This window comes from Pelobates fuscus, chromosome 12, assembly GCF_036172605.1.
Source record: "Pelobates fuscus isolate aPelFus1 chromosome 12, aPelFus1.pri, whole genome shotgun sequence".
Classification (NCBI taxonomy): domain Eukaryota; kingdom Metazoa; phylum Chordata; class Amphibia; order Anura; family Pelobatidae; genus Pelobates; species Pelobates fuscus.
Window position 1 is genome coordinate 7,736,833 of NC_086328.1, and position 26,748 is coordinate 7,763,580.

Here is a 26,748-nt window from a genome sequence, read left to right on the forward strand (position 1 = left end):
CTAATATCTTGTAAGAAAAACCAGAGAAGCAAAAATAGAGAGACCAAGAGGGAGAGAGTGTGTGTGTGTTTAGAAGTATAAAGTATATCAACCCAAGAGAAACATAGAATGTGACGGCAGATAAGAACCATTCGGCCCATCTAGTCTGCCCAATTTTCTAAATACTTTCATTAGTCCCTGCGCTTATCTTATAGTTAGGATAGCTTTATGACTATCCCACGTATGCTTAAACTCCTTCGCTGTGTTAACCTCTACCACTTCAGCTGGAAGGCTATTCCATGCATTCACTACCCTCTTAGTAATGTAATACTTCCTGATATTATTTTTAAACCATTGTCCCTCTAATTTAAGACTATGTCCTCTTGTTGTGGTAGTTTTTCTTCTTTTAAATATAGTCTCCTCCTTTACTGTGTTGATTCCCTTTATGTATTTAAATGTTTCTATCATATCCCCCCTGTCTCGTCTTTCCTCCATGCTATACATGTTAAGATCCTTTAACCTTTCCTGGTAAGTTTTATCCTGCAATCCATGAACCAGTTTAGTAGCCCTTCTCTGAACTCTCTCTAAGGTATCAATATCCTTCTGAAGATACGGTCTCCAGTACTGCGTACAATACTCCAAATTAGGTCTCCCCAGTGTTCTGTACAATGGCATGAGCACTTCCCTCTTTCTACTGCTAATACCTCTCCCTATACAACCAAGCATTCTGAGTATACTGTAAAAAAATAATATTAATGAAATAATGTTTTAATAAGTAATTGGTTCCCTATTAACAGCTTAGCTTCACGTGTCTCGGGCAGAATATTTATTAATGGGACACAAAGTGTGTAAACTTTACGCGCGACACAGGAAATGTAGGAGAATTTGAAATGTGAAGTGTGCTTGGCCTGGCCGTTGTGCTTATTTTTTATTTTTTTTTTGTCAATCTTTCTTTTATTGAGGCAGGAGTTAAATGGGGTACAGAATAAAGAGGAGGGGATCGTTGTGCTTATTTTAAACATGACTTAAGCCGCGTTCATTTTACCCTTATGTAAAGGGTTAACAATTCATCAGATTTGTGGAGGCGTGCTGCAGCAATATAGCTTAGGGATGTATGTTAGAATACGGCTTATTTAGGTGCTAAGCCAACCGTGATATTTATGAGTAAGGGCAGCAGAAACAAGTTAGAAAGACGTCAACGCGGTTCACACAGAGGGAAACATGAAACTGTCATTCACTAAACCAGTAGTTCTAGGGATTTAGCAAAGTAACAGAGCTGGGGAGAAAAAAAACTATTGAAACTAGCAGGACCACGGTCACCTCAAAAATATTTTTTACATAAATTATATATTAACCTTTAGTATATGTCAGGATCCTTCCGCCATTTACATACATCTTGGGTCAGACTGTGTTGGAATTTTTTCTCATTTCTTTCTGTATCTTTCAAAAATGAATACCAAAAAATACATGGTTTATTTCTAAAACACTGGATTTTGTGTTTAGTTAAAAAAAAAAAAAAAAAGGCCAAATCTGATCGGAATTGGGTTGGTCCAAGCAAACCTGCAGCAATCGGCTGGAGCATTTGGGGGTCTAGATTAAAATCAGTGCTTTTTTGCCTTTGAAACCTACACAAAAGTACAGGATTCACAATATCTACAAAGCACCTAAAACAAGCATTCTTGCAATGCCCCAACAGCAATAGCAATATTATTTAAATTAAAAATGTGCAGTACTCTTGAAGGCCTGGCAACTGATATGATTTGTAAGCAGTATTGAGCTCGGGCTAGCCAAACATGTCAAGAGTATATATAGAGACTAAGCTTGTTATCTATGTTAGTTCCTTAAAAGAACACAATAGCTTCAAGAACACAAACATGTATTCCTGACCCTATAGGGTTTAAAACCACCATTTAGGTGGCTTGCCCCACCTTAGCCCCCTTAGAAAGGGTTAAAACTTTCCTTATTTCAAGCGCCTCAGAATTGGTGATTTCAGTCAATCCAATGCTTTCCCAATTAGCCTTGCCAACCAGCATCTCCTCATAGGGATGAATTTAATCAATGCATTTCTATGATTAAATTTCAGTGTCTGCATGAATGGCAGTCACACTGTGCAGCACAGCCCCAGGAAGCACCTCTAGCTGCCATCTGAGGAGTGGCCACTGGAGGTGTTCCTAGGCTGTAATTTAAACACTACATTTTCTCTGAAAGGCAGCGTTTGCAGAAAATAAGCTGTAGTTGTTCTGGTGACTATACTGTCCCTTTAACATGGAATTAGATAGTGAACAATATGCTATAAAATGCTGACAGGTATAGGATTAGCTACACAACAAAATGAGGTAACCTGAGTAAACTGCAGACTACGCACATACAGGACATAAAAATGGAAAATAAAATGAATGTGTACAAGGCCCAAACCTGCAGTTATAAAACAAAAGCTAAAACGAATGGTATATAGATTGTAGCAAAACACATTAGGACTATGCACTGGCACTTAAACACCCCTGTGGGTCACAAAAAAGGGTTTATCAACAAATCTTATCATAGTCTAAGCACACTTTGCTTAGTGTGGTAATCATTGTTCCCTCTAAGGAGTGTGTGTATGCGTGCACAGACTTTTTGAGGGAGCGCACAGAGTATGAAACCGCACACAGCTCTTTGCGGCACCCACCAGAATGTGGGGAGGCGCTGCGAGAAACGAGTCATTGGCCTGTCACAGGGGGCCCAGGAGGTGGCCAACTGGCCACCTTAGGACACCTCCAAAGTGGGAGCAAGAGAGGAGGCAGAGGTATTGAGGGAGCGTTGACGTATTTACAGTTTCTCTCTGCTCCCTTGCACGCCCTCAGTAGTGACTTCGGGAGCCAGAATAGAACGTCACTCTGGTCCTGGTATCACTACAGAGGGAGCAGAGAGAAACTGGAAGATCCATTCCCTATAAATGGTCCAGTGGGGGAAAAAATAAAAAAAAAAAAATATATATATATATATATTTGTGTACGGGATTATGGAAGGGGCGCACACTAAACTGTGTGAAATTTTTAATATATGAGAGTCGGTTGAGGTGTGCCGAAACCGACGTGAGGTTAGGCCTGCAAAAGAGGGCCCACCCAGGTATAATGATATATGAAGAGGGTGTGGTGGGAGGGAATTTCCGAAATCGTCGCAGACAGGTGAGTGAGGGGAATGCTGGGTTTAAATAGGCATAAAATCCCTCCCACAATTTCAGGCATACGCCTTCTATTTGTGTACGGGATTATGGAAGGGGCGCACACTAAACTGTGTGAAATTTTTAATATATGAGAGTCGGTTGAGGTGTGCCGAAACCGACGTGAGGTTAGGCCTGCAAAAGAGGGCCAAAAAGTGTGTGACATTTATTAAACATAACAAATCATTTAGACATATTATAGAAAGCGAGCCTGATTTCTTTCTGGATTTGGAATGAACCGGTTGTATGCCGAGGACTTCCAGCGACCCATCTTCTCTACAAGATGAGTTGGAACTGGATGACTTGAGGCTGCTGTGGCGGCCCTAACACGGAATGAATGTACCGAGAAGGAACTTCGTATTGAGGCCAGGACTAACAAACAAGGAGCGAATGTATAGCATGAACTGTTTGAGAAATGTGGCAAAAATTGTACGAGCAACCATTATAATCGGAAGGCCTTTAGCATCTTGAACCACATACAATACTTACACATATCGTAAGCCGTAGAGTATGTTTGCTTAGTATTAGTGGACAAATCTTACCTGCATAGACTCTAACTACAGGCATGATTGATACCTTTTTTGACCTGCAGAGGAAATCTGGACTGCGTGTTCTTTTATCTCAACCGTTACGTTTAAGCAAGGTCCGACTTCAGGACTTCGGAAGTGGCTAAAGCGGAGGAAACTGCAGGGGAACTTGAGACGTCAGGGTTAGCGTTTATTAAAGATAATACGATACCTGGAGCTAGTTCTTGTAGCATGCTGTGAGGAGGAAGGAAACGTAATAGGTTTAAATTATGCGAAACTCAGAAGCTCATTGAGCTTTCTCGTGTAGTAGAGCTGCTAGCTAATGGGAACCAATAGGTGAAGATAAGGACTATCCCGTAAGAGTTGAGGCCGTGCCAGTAGCCCTGTGTTTGAGAGAAGCCCTACCTACGATTTAGGCCATGTGGACTTGTACCATCTAAGCGCGGCAGGGTATTAACCTCTTGTGGAAAAGCGTTAACCTGACCGAACACGTGCGATTACCTGCATTAAACCATAGCGAAAAAGGACTGTAACAGGCGCCTGAAGAAACTGCCGTGACGTGAATCGAAGAATAGAATGCAAAGCCGTGACCCACCGTAGGGAAATGTTTGCACAAGAGAGGAACCTGAAGAGGAGCTTTGACAAAACTTGAAGACGATATGTGTTCGTATAGCAAGTACCCTATAGCAGTTACTTGGTAGGCATGAGATCGTGAAAGATTGTACAACAGGATGCATAAGGTGTTACGCCTTAAATTAAAACATCCAGCATGACCGAAAGTAACTCCCGATGGACTACTTAAGCTTACATAAAGAGAAGCGTGAACCACGACAAATGTGTGACAAATGAATTGACTGCGCATGGAGGACCCTGTGAATGTCAGGCGTGCAGACAAGTCCCTAATTAGTAGATTAAGGATTCGAATGGTATATGTTTGGCCAAAAATGGAGGCGGAGTGACGCCTCGATGTTTGACATGAAACAAGTGGGAATACTGTGCACCCGGTCCCATCAGATCGCTAAAGCTTATCCTGCATTGCTTGTATAAGCGACGCCGACGTGGAAATTGAGAGATAGTATGAATCGATAAACGGCAATTTAGAACTCAATGTACCAAAGTGCCCCCAAAACGTCGCGAAGAAATAAACGGTAAATCCGTAATACATGAGACCGGAAGCAGTCACTGTGCGTCACGTCAGTGCCTGGAGGACCCGACGATGGTCCAATACGAGGCCAAATCTGAACAACGTGCAATGTGGAGGGCAACGTGAGACCCAACAAACCAATTTGACTGAATATAAGTAAGAAATGCCTGAAATAAGTTGTTGGAGGAACCGCTGGACTTGGAGTCTCCTAGCTTGGTTTGGGCACGTAGTGTACGCGGTACCTAAGGATCGCCAGTGAGCGACAGGTTGGGGTAACATATGAATGTATATGTCTATGTATAGGAATCCTCGAACTGCTAGCATTAAGCATCCAGCAGACCCATTGCCCGTAAGAGATAACGTATTGAAAGCACCGGAGTAGCCGAGAACGATAGTCCTGAAATACCGTTTAGCATCGATGTAGGAGTATGTAACGCACGATCGAACCTAAGGCGGGAAATAAAGCGCTAGGATACCTGAAGCGGTTAAGGGATCTAAAACATAGTGACTATGCTTGACGGGTCTGGGGTGCGCCGCCCCCCCCCCAGCTTACCAGGAGCGCGAGCGTGAGTGCGTGCGTGCTGGCTGACTAGCTAGTGCCGCAATGCGGCGAAACGATTACACTAGGTTGGTGACGGGTGAGGCCCTGCTAGTTGCCAAGCGGCTTGTGAGGCTCTATCTATGCGTTGGCGTGAGGGGGTAGCGTGGCCACTGAATGAGGTGGCGGGGTGTCGGCCTCTCGGTGACAGTTAACATAAGATAGACTGGGAGTGACAGATGAGGCCCTCTCTATGCCACAATGCGAGGCGACTAGCTATGATTTGGCCCGAGGGGCGTAGTACCTCCGAGTATGAGGATGGGTGTTGGCCTCGCGGGACCACTAACCTATGGCGAAGAAGCCAGGGGGAAATAACAACTAGTGGACACCTAGGAACCTAACAGCCAGCAATTGCTAACTAAGAAGGAAGGGTAGGTAGTGAGAGAGGACATACTACAGAAAGAAACGTGGGTAGCAAAGAGTTAGGAACGTATGGTTTGACCGAAACCGGAGTGCCCAGTGAGCATGTGGGGTCCGGATGGTCGGGACGTATGAGCTAGAATGCGTATACAATCGTATGTATGGCCCTCGGGGCCCGTGGTGCCGAATCGTGGCCCCGGTTTGTAATGTAAAATGAGTTTTGTAGTAGTTTTTTTTTTTTTGTTTTTTTTTTTTTAATAGGTGCTATTCACTGTGAGTGAGCAGTATAGAGAGCTCATAATAATGCATTTTGTGTAATGCAGCCCTGAATAGTGGGAAATAAAATTAAAACTGTGGATGAAATGGTAAACTTGGGTAGAGGCAGAAGTGAGCTGTAGGGTAATGTCAATGGCATTAGCGGCTACCTGGAATCACATCAGTAATGTGTTTAATGACATTTAAGTAGGGAGCCCCTTAGTGGATTCTCTTCAGCACAATCTACGCCATGAAAATAAACAGATATTTGTGTGTAGTTGCACTAAAAAATTAGGCAGGAAGGGGTGACGAACGACCCAGCCATGTGTCGCTCATTAAAAATAAAGCACATACTGAAAATTGCATTCCCATGGGAGAAGGCAGAAAGGTGATACAAATACGCACCACCAGCAAGCCTACCTCTCCTTAATAAACTCCATAAAGACCAAACATAGGATCGAAACCCAATGTCCTGGGTTGCCAAGGCCGGCAGCACATGGTTGATTGCAAGGACAGTTGAAAACTCCGTAGGAGGTCTGTGTTAGATTATCTAACATAGTTTGACTCCGTGCAAATGAAATGCCATAAACCTGAATATATTCATGAAATTACGACGGTGGATGGTTAATGTCCGCCACCCTGGGATGTGATGTCGAGAACCGGGGAAACAAAACCCCAAACCAGCGACGGTAACACTGCCGACAATGCCAGGCCGTACTAATATATGAAGAGAACATTTGGGGCGGATTCACGTGGATCTCGCCGATAAAACAAAAACCCATGGCACTGCATGGGTTACTATTCGCAAGAAGCGGCTGAAAGATTGCAGCCAATCGGCAGCCGACGGGGTGGATTTGGCAGGAAAAACACTATGGGCCAGCGGAGCCGGTAAGTTAAAACCATTTATTCCCTTTACAAAGCCCAATTGACTAATATTAAGATTATTCATATTATAACACGCTGAGTAAACACCCACAAAAGCAGAAGTTGATATTTATCCTGAGTGGATGTACACCCAAGTATTGCCTCGCCTTAGTTCCAGTCAGCGTTTGCTGTCACACACATGGACTCAGTTATAGTCTGTAGGACCGCCTTGCACATTGCGGTAAAAGCATAAAAAATAATAATGAAAGAGAAAAAAAAAAAAAAGTCATTAGTGTCTGGAAGGTGTCTTGGATTTGATATATTGTGACAGTATGGGAGGTAAGAATGTTTGAAAAATGAAGAGTGGTCATGACATAATGAGTATGGCATAAGGGTTATTGGTGCTTTGTGAGATCAATGTATGGCTTTGAATTAAAGAAGAAAAAATATACTAAGCTACACAGCGCAAGGTTATTCGTATGATCAAACTGACACAAGCTGGACTTGAAATAAGTGAAGCCATGCTGTCGTTGCTTGATACCTCAAATTTGGATGCACAATGAGCCCATACCGCATAGCTTGATTGTACTCTATAGATAGAGCGCTTGCTCACGTGCTCAATAAATGGGAACTTTATAGCAGTTTTGCTAACAGGAAAATCTGGCAATGTACTGCCTCATTAGCAAAAACCATGAGAAATATCCAGTGCTGATGGATCCATTTCCGGAACATTGTGCCGTTTTCCCATTATCAGCATTGTAGTATGGGTTGCAGTTTTAACAGCCAGTTAGAGAGAATGAAATGTGTGCGGGAAGCTATACGGAGCATGTCGGGGAATGATAATGCGAACGGAGCGTATGTGTAAAAGGAAGATTAATTCGAATGGACTCACGGTTTGGGCGAACCGCCGAACGGCCTCCATGCGGATGAAAGACACTCACGAAAAACCGGCGGGCTGAGTACGAGCGTCGCGGCGGATTGACGTCAGAGGTCTGTGAAAACGGAAATGAAAGCAAATTTCCGAAATCGTCGCAGACAGGTGAGTGAGGGGAATGCTGGGTTTAAATAGGCATAAAATCCCTCCCACAATTTCAGGCATACGCCTTCTATATATATCCATTTAATGAACTGCATTCAGTTTTTCCCCCAAGTTGGGGTATGAACATTCTTGCCCAAATACAGTTGGGCAAGCTACCAATACTATATTTTGGCTAAGTGAAAAATGAATTATTTGTAATGGTTTAAAGTGCTATTTACAGTGGTGGTGGTGGGGCTGTAGCTTCATGGCGAAGTATACAGGCAACATTTGAGTTGTGTGTACCATTGTCTGTGCAGTTGCCCTTTATTGCTTTCTGTGGGCTGTCTGACAGACCAAAATGGGCATTAGCAGACAGGCTTGTCGGTCTGAATGGCTGACATTGCAGTAATACTGTTGTGTAGCTGCTAATACTACATATAAATACTGTAATATAGTGTTATAAACCATGAAAGAGAGGCAGTAGTGTACCAAACTTATCAAGAAAATTTCAGGTTTACATTCACACAAACATTCTGTATGCACAAAATGTAGGATCTGGAATACATTTTGCACAAGAGAAAAATATCTGCGCACATCAACTAAGAAAAATTAGAAGGAGCATTGGTGGTAGGCCCAGGTAAAGTTGCATAAATCAGGAGTCCTATACACGGCAAGTCACTTCGCTAATGCCTCGTCGCAAGGCTGGAACCATCGACGCCCAGAAACAAGTTTGCCCCTCGGACAGTTCCCTTTATGGTTTAGGATTCAGAGCGAAGTGAGGGACGCCCCAATATATCTCGCCTCTTCGATGCCCCATCCTTCCTTCTTTCGGGCATCCATGTATCGGGTATACAGGGATTCCCCCAACCGGTCCCAGAAGGCATTGCATATGCTATCAAATGTCACTAGAAAGTCCAATCGAGGCCTCACACACCTAGAGTCCCATCGCCATCTTGGACGCAAAGCTAGTCCCCTAGATTTTATCAGTTTGTGCACAGACCAGTCTCAGATATCCGTATGTAGCTCAAGGTGCTGAGATATCCCTTACTGGCAGATGGGGAGCAGGTAGTCTGTTGATCGTGGGTTGAGGGATCGGCCGCCTCTTTCACTCCCATATCGCCAGGCTGCAGCTAGGCCTCAGGATTGCCCTGGTGTGTGGACAAGCAAATGAAACAATTCTGGCTTCCAAAAGTGCAGGTTAGGGGACCCAGGTTTGCAATGAGTGCAACTGACATCCAGAAACCATACAAGCCATAAACTACACCGTTTCGGCTTTAGCACTGCAGCGGCTTGTTTATTTAGCCAGCTCTTTGCAGATTTTTAACTTATTAACATGTTGCTAATATTCTGTGATCCTGGCCCTTTAAACCAAAGAAAAGAAAAAGTTACCTGCGCTTTTTCCTTAATCCCTATGTATATTTAGACAAATGGAGGTAATTTAGTTGCTCCAATGGCCATTGGAGGGATGCCCGCCTGCCAACGTCAAGACAGACCCCCCTAAGCGGGTCCTAACACTGACCCTTCAGCCTGCTTCCTTGAGCTTCTGGCAAAGATATCTCTAATGAGACAGAAAGGGGTATTTTTTATATACACCCCTTTACTTATTAACCCTTAATAGGGAACACATGGGATGGGCAGCAGCATTGTAACCAGGCTGTGTGATACCCCCCCCGCTTAGGGGGGTCTGCCTTGACGTTGGCAGGCGGGCATCCCTCCAATGGCCATTGGAGCAACTAAATGACCTCCATTTGTCTAAATATACATAGGGATTAAGGAAAAAGCGCAAGTAACATTTTCTTTTCTTTGGTTTTTACTATATATTGGGGCTGATGTGTGTTGTAGTCCTTGCAGCTTAAGCGCAGGACTTCTCTTTTTGTACTGGCCCTTTAAACGCCTAATACACGTCAAAATAAAATAATTCCGGGGAGCGGGGCCGGACCGCCATGCTGCAAAGTCGCACAACAGAGCAGCTCCTGCAATTTCTTATATTTTCAGCCCTTAAAAACTGAAAAGATACCTACTGGACAACTGAAAGCTGTGGCCCAGTGCAAGAAGGCATCCTGGCTCCGAGGAGAGGCTTGCTGATCAGTTCTAGTCCCTTGGAGGGGGGCTCTCCGTCGTCCATGATGGGGATCACTCAGGCGGTGAGTGGGGTGGACGGCCGCGGCCCTGCCTAACAGCACCATGCCGAAAGTATGAGGCTATGTGGAGCTGGGTAATTTCGACAGATATACTCACACCTGTCCGGGGATTTACCTTACTGTTGATTTCAAGCTGTCTAATAACCTATCCCCCAGATAGGAAGCATAGCATATTAAGCATATTGAAACGTTTGCCTACTCAGAGATAGTCATTCATTCATTCATTTACTAAGCGTCTGCTACACTTCTATTAACATAGTCAGTGGATAAGCCTATACAGCCTCTTACACACACGCTCTGACTTGCAAAGCACTACTGTCTACTCCTATTAAATGTAACAATGTGCACAGTTTATCCATGCCATACAATTGTCTTTATATGTTTATGGAAACTCTGGCATTAGCTGTTGTGGCATTGCTGGTGTAAATGCAGCTTGTATAAGCCATGTACGACAAAAAAATTTAAAATAAATAATAATAATAATTCCTCCGTTACATAACACGTTCTGCTTCTGGAAAAGTAAATAATTAATTCTGTAATTTTCAATAATACGCACAATGAGTGAAACATCACAGTTTACCTGGAGGCTGTTTATGTATTCACTGTATTGCAATAAATTAGAAGACAATAAATCCTTACAGTTCTAAGCAGGGATTTTATTTTATTTTTCTATGATTGACCAGAGACGGTTTAAAACATGAATTGTGCAGCGATAACAATTAGGCCATTAATATACATACACAACCAAACTGGCCATGAGATGTTTACATTGCAGCATTATTTAGTACTTTCTGATTAGCCCATATCGCGTGTCAATATTTCTGAAACCTGCTTAGTTTGTTTAAAAAAAAATAAAATAAATAAGAATATATAAAATAAAGATTACAGTTACAACATGGACTTGTTCCAGGTATTATTCACTGTTTATTATCCAGCATTTCCAAACTTGTTCCCTCCTCCGCTAGTCAATCACACACTGGGGGGCAAATAGACTTGAGCAAAAATTCATTTCAGCCAATTCATTCAAATCAAATACCTTTTAATCTACAATCCATCCGGGATATGGAGTCTTATTCATTTAATAAGACACCACAAGTTAATTCTGCGCAGATCAATTCATTCAGTGTGGATTAAAAAGGAATTTTTGCACAAGTCTAGCACAAAACAAACACTAAAGAACAGACATGCTGGGAAAACACTTGTTTCAAATCAATGGGGTTTCTACTTCCCACATCTTGGATAAACCTGCAAGCTTTTCTCACAAGTGGCATCCCCAACCAGTTCAATGGATGCTCTCCCAAGAATACAAAAACAACGAGCAACCTGGGTGTGCAAAAGGCAATAGGGGCCATGTATTAAGGTATAAAAAAACATCCACATCCCACAGCAAAACGTCCAGATCTCTGACGGATAACCACACATTTTTCAATAAATTATACCAGTGGGTCTCTATGCTCCTCAAACCTCCCCCTCCCCATATGTTCAGGTTTCATATAAAATATCCCAATTAAAACTAATCTGGAAAACGCTTAAGTTCCAAAGAATTGGGGAGTGTACAATACTTAGTCTCACGTTAGGAATATGGTTTTCAATTGTGTGGCTATAAACAATGTTTTCTGGTGATCGGTCTACAGGAAATGTCCTCCCTCACTATACAACTTTCACTTCATATGAATCTGCTTCCTAGAATGTTTCCACTTCCAATTAACAATTTAACAAAATCATAGAAAATCATACATCATATACTACTGTAAACAAAACAAAACACTCTTATAGAGTCCAGATATTTAAAATAGATTTCTTTATACAAAGTTAAATATTTGGTCTTGCAAAGCAATGCTCTTCTAATCAGGCCGTCATGCTGGGTTCGCTTATTCTCTGGATAAAAAGGATCCGACCTTGCATAACAATGTCATGGTTTTCTATACTCTGAATGTACCTATATAGCCATCTGATCTTACAGTCTGATGTGTACCAATGCATTTCTGTTTTGTTTAGACCGACTACTAAAAAAATATTTTCACATAAAAAAAAAAAAAAAGCATTTAATCCTTCGGCTTCAGGAAAGCCTTCTTTATTTTGGTGGTTTTGATATTTCTATTTTGGTCTTCATCCTCCAGCACCTTCTGGTCTCTCTTTTTCGCAAACTTTCTCTGGATACTGCCGACTAGTGACTCATATCTGCAAATAAGGGAGAAAAACCAAAACGTATAAAATTATTATTTTATTATTTATATAGCGCCATCAGATTCCGTAGCGCTGTACAATGGATACATAGTTAACACTTGCATTTATGTCAATACAAGAAATGGTGGGAGGCCAATGACAGACACTTATTTCTTTAACAAGATACACCTCCACATATTACTGGGATTCTTCTTATCTAATCAGCTTCCTCTGCACATGTTCTTATGGGTTGTGTCTTTCTTTACACATTCGTTATTAATTTGTGAGTCGTAAGTGTTATGGAGTATCTATTGTGTTGAGGTTTTTGAATATTACTTTGGAACCCAAACATTAACAACGGAGCAGGTATTATTTATATTTTATGCAAAACAAAACCAAAAAACCCAACACTTGCAGGCCTTATCTTCTGTAACCTGTAAGGTTATATGTAGAGTGGAACATTGTCCTGGATAACTTCACTCCAGTTATCCCACGCAAACCATCACCACTGCACTTCAATTCTAATTTCATCCGTTGTGGTTTTACATTATGAGACAGAAGATGTATGACAGTCATTCTACTAACAGACATGTGGTCGCAGCATTTTCCGCAATGGAAATCACAAGACGCTGCAACAGGTCCAACACAAATCAGACCCATTAGGCCACACTGGATTTACACTATTATTACTTATAAAGCGCCTACACATTCCGCAGCGATGTACAATAGGTGGACTAACAGACAAGTATTTGCAACAAGATGAGTTGGATGCACAGGAACAGAGGGGGTTGAGGACCCTGCCTTCCAAATGTGAGAATGTCATGGATGTGATTGATTCCGCCAGTAATCCAATGGAAAAGGGCAGAATACAAAGACAGTAGAATGCAGCATGTATAAAGGGTTTGTTTCGTAGACGCAGACATAGGTTTACTTTAACTTCCTAAACAAATTCAGTGAGAACTACCTTCCAACAACCGACACCAATGTTTAGGCTGGGATTCGATTAACTTCTTTTAGCTTTTCTGGTAAACGTAATACCCAAACATCATAAACGATCAGTAGACCTTTGGTATCCCTGACCTTTTTTTTTTTTTTTAATGACAACTGAGACACAGCCTGAAAGATCTTCTGACAAGCGCTCAAGCCTCCTGGGAAATTGCTGTCCGAACAGAAGATAGAAATATATCTTACCTTAGTGCCATCTCCTCATCTGTGACATCAACTTCCATTTTTCCTTCATCTACAACCTCTTCATCCTTTGTCTGTGAGTTCATTTGAACCATCAGCTTCTAAACAAATTAAATAAATAATGTTTGGGCCCATACATACAGCAAACATAAAAGCAGTCAGCCCCTTTGATGTCTGAAATATACAGCGAACTAAAAAAGGTGTATCCATCATAGAACACAAAATTATTATTTTTTTAAATTAAATCACAGAAGTACATTTTCTGTATATACTGTGCTAGCAGAATTGCTAGTGAATGTATGGATTATTCCTTAAATCTATTTAGAGATAGTCCCTACAAATATTTGTCAAACTATTTTGACAGTTTACTGACAGGGAAAGCAGTAGAACCCTCCTACAGTGTACTCTCCTGCTCTCCATCACAGAAACTACATAGCATTGAGATGAAGGGATCTGGGTGCCCATAGAGTCCCTTTAAAGGAAAATTAGATGGTGTCAGGAATACAAACAAGTATCACTGACACTACAGTGTTAAACTAACCGTTTAGATACGCCCCCTGCTCTTATTTCATTCACCTTGTCTCTCTCACCACGCTGGTCTTGTAGCGACTGGTCCCGATTCCATGGCTGAGATCACCAATCTTGATGATCTCAGCCAATTCAATCCTTTCCCATAGGAAAGCATTGGGAGGCTGTTGAACATTGCAGCAAAACACCAATCAGCGTCTCCTCATCTCTATGGGGGAGAATTTAACTGAATGCCAGTGCCCTGGGAAACCCCTCTAATGGCTGTCTAAGTGACTGCACCTCGGTATTACTAGCCAGCAATGTCAACATGTAAACAACATTGCCTTTTCTGTTAAAAGACAGTGTCTACAGTACTTCCACTACAGGGAAAGGCTAGAGACACTAGAACCACTACATTAACTGGCAGTGGATCTGGTGACTATAGTGTCCCTTTAAAGAGAGATGCCTAAATTTAAACTTCACCGGTGAAGACAAACTATTATGTCCTGTTCCTGAGCCACGCGATAGCCAAGTGGTCTTCAAGACTATAGACACCTGCCTTTAAATGAATGTAATTTACTATTGATCACTCTAAATAATCTACACTGCATTTCTGTAAGAAGGGGGGGAACACACATAAAAGAGCTTATTAATCTCTTGTCTGACACGAGTTTAAAGTATAACCCAGTCAGTGATTGCACGGATAACCCTTATATTGAATCCAGCAATCCAGCCAAGAACATGGATTCCTTCACGTTGATGGACAGAGCCAGTAAAACTATTAAATATGCATTTCGAAGCACAGGTTATCCATGGTGTAAATGTACTTTTATTCCCAGTTATTTCTCCGGTCACCCAGGACAGTTCGTTATTTTACTTAATATTAAACACAGACCTAGTACTGGTCCGGGACTAGCGTCTCCTGCTGGTAAATATTCATATAACACATTGCAGTGAGCGTGTAGAATGCCACAGAAGCTATGGAGATATATTCTATGGTGAGGGAAGGATATGGGGGATGCGGATGGCACAAAGCTCCTCTTCACACTCACCTCAACCTCAGGATTAAACCCCTTGAAGGACATTCTGCCAAAAAGGAAATCTTCACATGGGCGAAAACTTCTCTCTTCAATGATAAAGCTCCTGAGAACGTGGGACAATGAAAACACGGTTTTAGTAAGTGAATCCAGAGCGTTATTAGAGGTGAAAGGCACACAGCAATTTTAAAATCTAGTATCATCCATTTGTGTGTCTGAGCAGCGTACAAATAAGAACCGGATAGATAGATAAAGAAATACGTCCTTGGTAATTAAAGTTGTTTTTTGGCTAGTGAACGAACAGGTGTTTTAGAGGTGGTCAGCTGGCCCCGTCTTCTCAGGAGTTGTCTGAACATGGCTGGAGGATTAGAGATTGATCATCAGCATTCACTGGCACCCACCAGAGGCCTGCCTCTGTGCACAACATATATACACACAGATCACCCCTCTTATCTGCAGTGATCTGGGCAACCCTCTGAATATATATAGGATAATATGCCATCAATGCCCTTTTATGTAGTTGGACGATGTTAAAAAGCTGTGTAACCAGCCGTTTAAGTGTTACTTAATTTAATTTATCCATAGTTCCCATATTGAATTCTAGTATGCATTAATAATATGTTAACAATTCATTAGTAATATGCTGGGTATAGATATAGAAAGTGGCCTTATTTGTTTTATGCTAACATTCTTTTCCAAGTGAATAACTCAATGTGGCATTTATTACACTGGTAGCCTTTTACTAGGTCAAAAAGAAAATTGATGCAGTTAAACAGTTCCTGGAGGGATGGAGTATTTAAGACCAAGTAATAAAACACATGGAAAAGCTATAAAGACTGATCTACCTGGACAATACACTGGAGGTTCTCTGTGGCTGTACAGGGGTTACAGTAGCCAGTCAGGAAATCTGGGATACAAGGTTGTTTAAGGATTCCTGATAGAGTCAGCTGTTCCCACATCTATCAAGAAGAAGGTTGGGGGGAGGTGGGAGGTTTGTGGCTGGCCGGGCTGACTATAAATTAGAGACATCAGAAATCTGGCTGCAGAGCTCCAGAGTTTTCCAATTATTGCAGGTTACAGCCTTGTGCGTTTAAAAAACGATTTCGAATAACATCTCTATAAATACCGCGTGCAGGATCCTAGCACAGACAATACCTGGCAAACCAATCCCATGCACATCGCATGTTAGACCTCTGCCTGCTTCATAACGCCACAGCGACCACATGAGAGGGGCAATCATTATAGCACGATGGGCTACTTACTCTTTCTCCTTCAGTTCGGGTAAATCTAAGTACCAGTGTTCATCGCTGATTATTCTTTTCTCATCCTCTTCTAACTGCTTCTTAGTCTCTGCATCAAGACTCCGCTGCATAAACTAAAGGGATGAGATAAGGGAGAAATCAGTTGTCAAAGTATACAGAACTATTAAACCTTCCCCAAAGTAGCGTACCTTACTCACATGGCTGACATTTTAACATAAATACATACTCTTCACTCAGGTTTCTGCGTAATGAAGTCTATAGATTATTGCGCAAAGAGGGAGATATGAGTATGGCTGGAGGTCAAAATAAATTGCTTTTAGGGTTTGATTTATTTTTACAATGTGGGCAAATCGCAGTTTAGTTTATAGCTTTATTGTAAAGCTAAGGAATTGCCTTTGACTAGGTCAAGTCAGGGGCACCGACATTTTGGAGATGGTTTACAAGTGGTGGAGAGGAATTTGTTAAGACCTCCTTCAGATACAATTAACCTGTAAGGACAGAGGGGTACGTTTTTGGTTATTTACGGACCTCAGGGGTGTACTGACCTCCACAGATGTTCCATCCCATGTTCAATGAAGCAGATCCCTGTGGTATCATCACCCCATTGAAATATATTTTAACAAAATTAGTAGATATACCCTCATACCTTGTCTGCACGTTTTCTTTGGGTGTATATAAAAAGAAAGAAAAAATGAGCTTGCAGAACCTACAGACCTGGGGACACTCCAATTAGAAGGCAGGCGCACTTATGCTTGGCTGATTGACAGCCAGGGAGGTGTTTGTGCCCCCGAATATAAAAGTGCATCAGGTTTATTTCTACCAAAAAATAAGAGTTAACGCACTTTGCCAACAAATCTCCAACATGAGGACATCATTATGAAAATAATCTAAATTCACTTTTGGTTAAATTTTTACCATACCACGATTGAGGAGGGTCTGTCTCATTTGGGGTCTTTATATACTTTACTAGCGACGACTGGGATAAATTACTCTCCCCCCACCCCCCCCCCCCCCCCCCCCCAGGCAAATACATGATTACAGCGGCAAGGTCTTTCTATACCTCCTCCGAAGTCAGTGATGAGGGGAACTGAATGCACATGCGCGGCTGGGAGACAGCCTGTAAAGGAAGTTTCTCTAAAACTGTAATGTTTTAACTTACAAGATTAAGGGGACGGGGGACACTGCAAACAGACCCCTACATTAAGATGAATTCATGTGGGTGCCAATAGTGCCCCTTTAACTTGAAAACAAATGTGTCCCTACTTTGACTCACATCATTGGACTGTGTTGGAGTTCCAAAGTCAATGTGAGTTATTTCAGAAAGAATATAAATATATATATATATATATAAAAAAAAAAAAATTAAACTTTATTCAGTCAAAACCCTCTAGAATGTAAGCTCATTGAGCAGGGCCCTCCACCTCTCTGTTCCTGTACGTCCAGTTGTCTGGTAACAATTACATGTCTGTTAGTCCACCCATTGTACAGCGCTACGGAATCTGATGGCGCTATATAAATAATAAAGCCAATAAATATCGAAACCAGCACTAGATTTATTTTAAGACATATGACTACATGCAAGGCTGCCTCTCTTTAAAGAGAAAAACACACCAGTTGTGAACACCTTATTCCTGTTTATGGTGATCGTAAACAAAGTTTACAGTAAATGAAATGGTTTGCATATTAGTTACACCGTTGTGTAGGATGAAAAGAAAGAAAAACATTATTAGCCTTGAAACATTTTATGATGTTGATCCTAAAGAAAACAAAACCCATATTGTTGCCATCTCCAATTATGCCACAAAAAGGAAAAAAGATCTTCTTGACTCCATAATGACAATCCGATTTCTCAACAACCTGTTCACTCACACACTCACACACATCAATTATATCCCTGAATATTCTGTTTTGAAAAATAAAAATACAAAATAATAATAGTTCTCTTCGGGCAGATAACCCCAAATGGTTGTTGTTTTTTTACTGTTAGGAATGCTATCCTCTGCTGTAAGTGGAATGGGTGACCTCTAACACTTTATCTTAAAATATTATTTTAGCCCAATATTACAGTCAGATCTCTCTGGAGAACACTGCAGTTTGTTTTATTGCACATTGACCATATCATTGCTTTATTACCAGTGTCAGAAGTGCTTTCACCGATTTCCCTTGGAACAGATTTTACGGCTGCCACAGTGAGAGGGAACCTTGGGAGGATCCATATAAAACTCAATGTGAGAATAATCACACATACACTGATTGGGAACACACAGGGTGACATTCATTTAGCGTATCTATGACTTCATTAAACCTGGAAAGCAAAGCGATTTGTCAAACAGAATAATAAGGAATGGGGATGCTGGCATTTAAATAGTCTCCTACAGTATTTATAGAAGTTTCATGCTACAATAGGTTTGGGGAAATAATATCTTGAGAAAGTGAAGAAGGTAACACTAATGGGGGTGGGGGGGGTCAACTGTGTTCCAATGCGTGAGCTAACATTCATTTGGATTTCTCCATAATATCAAGCGATCACAATCAAATCTCAACACTGCAACAGTTCCAAGTGAGCTGACGCACCTCTCCAACAAAGATATTGAGGAAAGAAACCCAGTGCCAGGTCGATATGAAAATCAATGGCTAAGCAGCCGGGCTACTGGCTCTCGCATGACTGTCAATCTGTCAATTAAAGACGCAGCACTCCGTCAGTGTCAAGTTGCTTGCATCTCACACACACACACACACACACACACACACACACACACAAAACAAGCTACACTTACTTATAATTTCCTTCCTGTCCATTCCATCTCTTCCATGAAACAGGTATATACAAAACATGCAACAAATTCTGAGAAGTAATTTTTCAATTATTATGTATAAAAAAAATATATAAAAAAATAAAAAGGTCCTAATATGCGTTACTGCTTTAAGTAAGGTTACTGATGTTGAAGTGTTCCGTGATCTAATCGCTTCTTCCCTTTCTGTGCGCATTTTGGTAAATGGCTAAATGAGTAGGTATGGAAACAGGTCTGATCTCATGTTATTAGTGATCCATTAGAGCCAGGTTCCAGCCGTTACCATGTCAGTAAGAAACGTTTCAATCCCTGAACCAGGTATTGTAGCTCAGCGCATGGTGTATATCAGCTGTACTGCGGGTCATCAGTGCCTGAAACTCATTATTCCAGCCCTGTTTAATCTATCTGCTCTGTGACAGCATGAGCTTCACATGCACTTACAGAGTAATAGGGCTTCCCACTGCAAAACCGATTACTGAAATCACCTGCAATGTATATATGGAGGTCAGAGATATACACCATAACATTCCCAAAATCAAATGTTCCTCCGGGGGAGGGGGCTATGGTTAACCCAATTCCCCCAAAATGTCCTCACTGACAAATAACTAACTGTGCAGTGACAAGACCCTACATCCAAATGCCAGTTCACCCTCCCCCCACCCAATTTACTGCCACATTTCCCAGACAATTAACCATCTCCTTGCCTAAATTAGATTTTGACATATTTGCCTGCCTATGAACCCCAAGTATTCGCTAAGAATAAGCCACTAGAACTCTGGTGGGCCCGCTGTCATTGCACCTGCAGTAGTTCTGCCCATGCAAATATATAGAACGTAAATCTCTTGGACAACAGGGCGAATACACTGGAGATGCTCAAACACCGGTACCCAATGAGAAATGGAGTTAGTCATTCAAAAAACAAATGCACAACCAATGCAATGCACAGAGTTTTTCCCACATGGTGTTACATTAGCCACTTGCACAGACCGACACACTGACACACACACACACACAGCACAATGTTTGTTGCATGTTCTGCTGATCTGTGTAGCATTTTCCTCCCCTCCACCAGCTATTGCTGCAGAGCACCGAGGTCAGCGATTCGGTATGGATTACAGCTGGCTGTATGTGGTTATTAAATATACCATGGGCTGCCTTGTGGCACGTGCCCCGCTAAACAGTATGAGTCCATTCAGTACTCTATGGGTAATGTGTGCGATTTGCTCTATATTCGTGTAACGTGGGCGAGTAATGGGAGACGCTATAAACATTTACATAGACGGCATTTATCAAGGCATGAGGAAGTAGATTTCCAAAACTAAAGCCATGCCAGCATCATAAAATCTACAGGTTCAGTCTTTATGGCACCGTACAGGAGGTAGAGATGGGTATTGGTGTGCTTTCCAGGAAATAATGCGATTATATTGAAAACAAAACAAAAAAACAACTCAGATATTACTCATATCAAAGTACACTGAATAGGTACTCACAGCAGCATTGTTTCAACACAATGCTAGGGTCTCTCTTTATCAAGCCATAGTGGCAGTGGGCCAGGGGCACCCTCTGTTAACATGTAGTGAGTGCTGGTCCACGTTTGATAGGTCTGCTGGATATACCGCATGTGTCACTGAATGAGGTAATAGAATGATGTCACTAGACAAGGAACTAAGTTGGGATCATCATTTGCAGTGAAAAACTAGCAGAATAACATAATTTAAGGGATAGAGAAAAGGACAAAGTATTTTACCTGAAAACTATATGGAGATTAAAAATAAATAATAATGATAATTTAAAGAATACAGCAAATCAGACTAAGTTTGTGCTTTTAGAGAACCACTCCAAACACCTAAATAATATTAGCTTGATTAGCTTGCTAAAGTGCTTTATGTGTGGAGTGTTAGCTCTTTTTCATTTTACAAAAAGTACAGATTTCAATAGAAATTGGCACTTTTAAAAATCCATCTTCTTACACATCCGTGGCTGTCAGAGAGCCAGTCATGTTCCTGGTTGTTTATCTCAGTGGAGCTTAACTGAAGAGGCAGCAATTGTCCACAGCTTTGCCCAGAGCACCTGCCTTGCAAAGACTTCGCACTGAGCTGCATTGGGAAGTCTGTGATTGGACAGACAGAGAAAGTATGGGCGGGGTTAGAAGGGGAGGGCTTGCAAAGGCAGCAGAGAAGAGAACTGATAATTGTAGATATACCCCCTCAATTAAAAATAAAACCATGCATTATTAAATACGTTGGGGTATATATACTAAACAGTGTTTTTGTTTCAGGCAGTGGCATGTTCCTTTAAGATATTAATGATAACACCCTGTTGGCTGTCTATAAAAAGCCAGTGACATTAGCAGTCTTCTTCCGTTACTTCCCCTGATCTACTTGCCTCTCCAAGCATACCTCCTTCTCAGACCGGCGACCTTTCTGAATCATAGTTTCAAACCGTTCTCAATGAGCAGCCTCTGATAGGCTATATCCCGTTAAGAAGCTTAGTCTCTTCCAGGGGGTAATAAAAACAGAAGGTATCGAAAATACTGCCATTAGTTAGAACTGTGGTGTTTGTAAACTTCTTTAATATATTCTCCCAATAAATACAAGCATGAAAAACGCATGGTTGTATTCAATAGAAGGTAGGTCTACTAAATAACGATTGTAGTATGGAATGGTTCTTTAAGTCTGCGTAGAAAACATTCTAGTGAGAATTGTAAGGAATTCAACGTGAATTTTAAATTTAAGTTCAACATGACCAAACTGGAAAAATCCCCTTAGCAAGCCCTCCCATCAGGTAAAAGGAGGTTTTCCTACCACCAGTTAAAAAAAAGAGCCAATTTCTAAGTAAATAACACAATCTAGACACACAAAGCTTGGCTTGTGCGGAGTGTTCCTTTAGAAGGTGGATATTTCTATCCCCACACTCACACCAGAAGTCACAAGTTGGATTATTGACACTGACGGTATAGTAGGGACTTTGTTTAGAAATCAATGGGGAAATAGTTCCTTCCTTGCCCACTTTATTGTTTATTTGTATACTATATTGTGATTGGCGGGAATGGCATGGCCTGGTAAATATTCTGTATTTCTATATAGAACACCTGTTGGTGGGCTCACTTTACGCGAATTGCAGCTTTTATACCGATAACAATATCCATTCTAATGTTCTGAAAATGTTCATTATATTTTAGCATTCATTGCAGCCGACATTGTTCGCTTAACTAACAGACGCAGACACTTGTAGCATCACGACGGAAATGTTTAACTGTATTACAAGCAATCTGATCAGCAGGAAAATCCGACAGTCAAAAGACGGAGAGAAAAATTAATCTAAAATGGTTAAGCCATGAGCAGCAATTAGAGAAAAACAGACACACAACACAGCCTGCTTACAATTTCTACACAAACACGGACTCTCTTGCAGTTTAGTTTCATTCTATGTTACTTTATATCCTAATAGTGAAATTAAAGAAAGCTTGCTAAAGGGTAGGTGGAGTTATACCGAGAATAAAGTATGTTGGTTTCACCATTGAGTGACGTGTCCACGGGGGGGGTTTAAAGTAAAGCAGTGCCGATGGCTGAGAGCACTCCGCTGATGCTGTACGTAAACCAATGATTATGGGCCTGCAAAGGCAGGGGGTCATTGTAGCTCCCATCAAGTTATTAAGGGGAAGATATGCTTTATCATTGTTTAAAGGGATACTCCAAAAAAAAAAAAAAAAACAGTTCGCTAATGACCCTGCTGGAGGTGGAGTTACACTGCTGGCAGCTAAGAGGTTAATCTCTATATGTGCAGCGTTCAAGTCAATGAAGTGGTTATGGTGCTTGGAGTAACCCTTTAATTCTTCTGGAGGTGGTTCTCTGGACTATTGAGGGACGTGTGCCAATCAATACTTGTCTTGGATTTATGTTTCATTTTAAAGTGACACCTTGTTTCTAATGTTGGAGAAGGCTCAATCCATTGGTACCACCAGGTAGAACCCAGTTAATCTGTCAAACCATAACGGTTCGACATCTCACTGTAGGACAACACCAGGGAATATCCTCGCACCAGAACCATTACACTAGGCAATTATGGTGTAATGGTTCTCCTTTATTTATGGTTTATTTTTCTTTTGGAGCCTTATTTGTACTGTATTACCCTAAATAGAATGACAGATCTATGCATCGCAGTAAAGAAGTGTTAAATACAATTTATCTCTGGATGGCAGAGGCCTGCTCACAGACTTCTAGTAGTAAGTTTGTGCTCCGGTCCTTCTTAAGCTAAACTGCGCTTGACAGTGAACACAGCAAATAAATTGTGACTTGCAAACTCGGTGGCACTTTGATGCCTTAATGAGCACCGCAGTAGCCATTATGCATTCTCACGGTCATGTTTCAGCCCACATGTTTGGGTTGGAGAATAGAAGAGAGAAAGGGGGGGGGTGGAATCTTGATATTAATTGCCTTTTTTTTTTTTCAGAAGAAATGTGACAACACCACTTCTTCTAACACACATTCAAAAAGTAAATCAATAGGGGATGCAGAATAACACCGGCTATAACAAAACCATTTAACACGGCAGGGAAGGGATTGGATAAAATGCTGCCGTTAAAAGCATACAATTAGAATCTGGTCAGTCTGACACCTTGCTTTTATCCCCCATCAGTGAATGCAGCTAAACCAGTAACCTCTCACTCGAGGACTCACGCAGAAAACTATTCATTTTGGCAACTTACAATATTGTACCAAGGATTTTAGATACGGATTGTCACTTCAACGTCTCATAATTCTATGAAAAGACCCCCCCCCCCTCTTAGACTCTTTCAGTCAGCCCCACTATTCTAGAGAAAAGAAAAAAATATATACATATATAATGCGAGGCTCTCAAGGCATTACAATTACCATTACTGACAGATACACTGTATACAGTACATGGGAACGTGCCTGGAAGTAATCTACTCTTACGATTTAGACAGGGCTTAAGTGGTTTAAAATAATTTTCTAGGTAACAGAATCCAATAGCTGCAAGAGCTATTCAAAGTTTGAATGGTATAATAAATTGTATTTTCTATATAAAAGTGTGACCTGGAGAGTGGGAGTAACGCAACCCAGCGCTATATCTACATCAGCCTGCTGCAGTTGTTATGATGCCCGGAGATCTCGGCAGTCTTTTAACATACCTGTGTTCCAATGGACACTGTTCGCTTTCTCCATGACAGCCGGATCCTCTCTGCATTGAGCTAAGCCCTGTGCAAGAGCGTCCGGAGAACTCTGGATTGTCAAACCATTCACAAGCAAGTTGGCCGGCAATATATGGAATGCATATGTTTTTATAATCTCAAAAGGAACCGGACGTTAAAACAGGACAGTGTAGGCAATGTAACTGCTTCTTGTCATTGTAGGGGGTAATGTGTCTGGAGTCCTATAGCTCCAGTCTTCCATTTAAGGTTTTTTTTTTTTTTTTAATGTAAACAAAAGTCCCCGGCAGCCCCATCCCTTCTGAACTGCTTGGGTGAATAAGAAAGTATTAGCCTGAGTAGCTATGGGCGGCTATGATCATTTTCAGGCGATCACAGGGCCCATGCTGGTATGAATCAATATGGCTAGAAAGAAGTGTGTGATCTCTGCCTTAGTCACACGTCCAGTGGGCTGGGCTCTGGGAAGCCAGAGAACCTTATTCAGTGTCACTGAATGAAGAGACAGCGCCAGGGGACTCCAGACACTATAACCACTTCAAGGCGATAAAATGGTTATAGTATCTTCATTGCCCACTTATCAGGAAACACATAACTAGCCAATTAAATGACAGAATGAAATAATAATAATAAAATAACCAGAATAGGAATGGGGGAGGGATATTTTACTAAAAAAGATATATATTTATAATATAGTGGAGAAAAAACACTAAACTCTTTCAACCAAGTATTGGGTTATATTCTACCTATAGCCTGCATCTTCTATCTCTTTTCAAGCAACAGAGAGCAAAATTCAGTATTTCTACATAAATCACAATTTGGATTACACACATCATGGCCACCAATCCCCATCATACACAGCTTCCCCCCTCCCCCCCATCAGAGACACACGCACTAGTGTCCAGGATATCACCCCATGATACACACGCCTGTCCACAACCCTCCCTCCCCCATATCACAGACTCTGTCTATGATCCCCCCCATATCACACACTCTGTCTATGACCCCCCCCCATATCACACACTCTGTCTATGATCCCCCCCATATCACACACTCTGTCTATGATCCCCCCCCATATCACACACTCTGTCTATGATCCCCCCCCATATCACACACTCTGTCTATGACCCCCCCCCATATCACACACTCTGTCTATGATCCCCCCCCATATCACACACTCTGTCTATGATCCCCCCCCATATCACACACTCTGTCTATGATCCCCCCCCATATCACACACTCTGTCTATGATCCCCCCCCATATCACACACTCTGTCTATGATCCCCCCCCCATATCACACACTCTGTCTATGATCCCCCCCCATATCACACACTCTGTCTATGATCCCCCCCCATATCACACACTCTGTCTATGATCCCCCCCCCATATCACACACTCTGTCTATGATCCCCCCCCATATCACACACTCTGTCTATGATCCCCCCCCATATCACACACTCTGTCTATGATCCCCCCCCATATCACACACTCTGTCTATGATCCCCCCCCATATCACACACTCTGTCTATGATCCCCCCCCCCCCCATATCACACACTCTGTCTATGATCCCCACCATATCACACACTCTGTCTATGATCCCCCCCCATATCACACACTCTGTCTATGATCCCCCCCCCATATCACACACTCTGTCTATGATCCCCCCCCCATATCACACACTCTGTCTATGATCCCCCCCCATATCACACACTCTGTCTATGATCCCCCCCCCATATCACACACTCTGTCTATGATCCCCCCCCCATATCACACACTCTGTCTATGATTCCCCCCCCATGCCGTGTTGCCATGTGGTCGGGCAGTGAGGGTATGCCTGGCCCGCGGGCCGCTCTCACCTTCATCCGCAACAGGTTCTTAGACAGCCGGGCGACATCCTGAGCCATGGCGGATCTACAACAGCCGGTACCGAGCTACACACTGACACAACCGCCGCTACCGAGCCAGACCCGGCTAATCAACGCAGAGACAGCGAGCCAGACCCGGCTAATCAACGCAGAGACAGCGAGCCAGACCCGGCTAATCAACGCAGAGACAGCGAGCCAGACCCAGCTAATCAACGCAGAGACACCGATCACATGGCTTCCAGCGAGCCAGACCCTGCCAATCAACGCAGAGACACCGATCACATGGCTTCCAGCGAGCCAGACCCTGTTAATCGGAGCTGATCTATCGAACACATCAACACAGGAAGAGCAATCGATGTGAGATGTGCTGATTCCCAGATTGCTGTCTATGTGCACAATGTGTGTGTTTCTGGTCATTACATGCAGTAACTGTGTGAATAGCACATTATTAGTGCCAGGTATAAACTGAATCCACATTGTAATGTAATAAACCCAGTATGGTGAATGGTAACAGAGCTAATTCCAGATATCTGTCCCATTCAGCCATGGAGCTGCACACTATAGAGCAAATAGATATCGGATCAGCGCTATATGATCTAATAGAAGCTTAAAACAAGTGGAAAGCTGCAACTTATAAAAAAAAATTTAAAATAAAATAAAAGGTATATGGCAAA

The 26,748-nt window shown here is 42.0% G+C and overlaps 1 protein-coding gene across 1 annotated transcript; it reads right to left on the bottom strand.

Moving 5' to 3' along the window:
- Positions 1 to 10,723: 10,723 nt before the first annotated feature.
- MPHOSPH6 (M-phase phosphoprotein 6) lies at positions 10,724 to 26,295 on the bottom strand. Its single transcript, XM_063438442.1, has 5 exons — positions 26,066 to 26,295; positions 16,249 to 16,361; positions 15,002 to 15,092; positions 13,446 to 13,543; positions 10,724 to 12,269 (listed from the first exon to the last, which is right to left on the bottom strand). The coding sequence occupies exons 1-5, from the start codon at positions 26,111 to 26,113 to the stop codon at positions 12,134 to 12,136; spliced, it is 486 nt and encodes a 161-aa protein (XP_063294512.1). The 5' UTR covers positions 26,114 to 26,295; the 3' UTR covers positions 10,724 to 12,133.
- Positions 26,296 to 26,748: the final 453 nt, after the last annotated feature.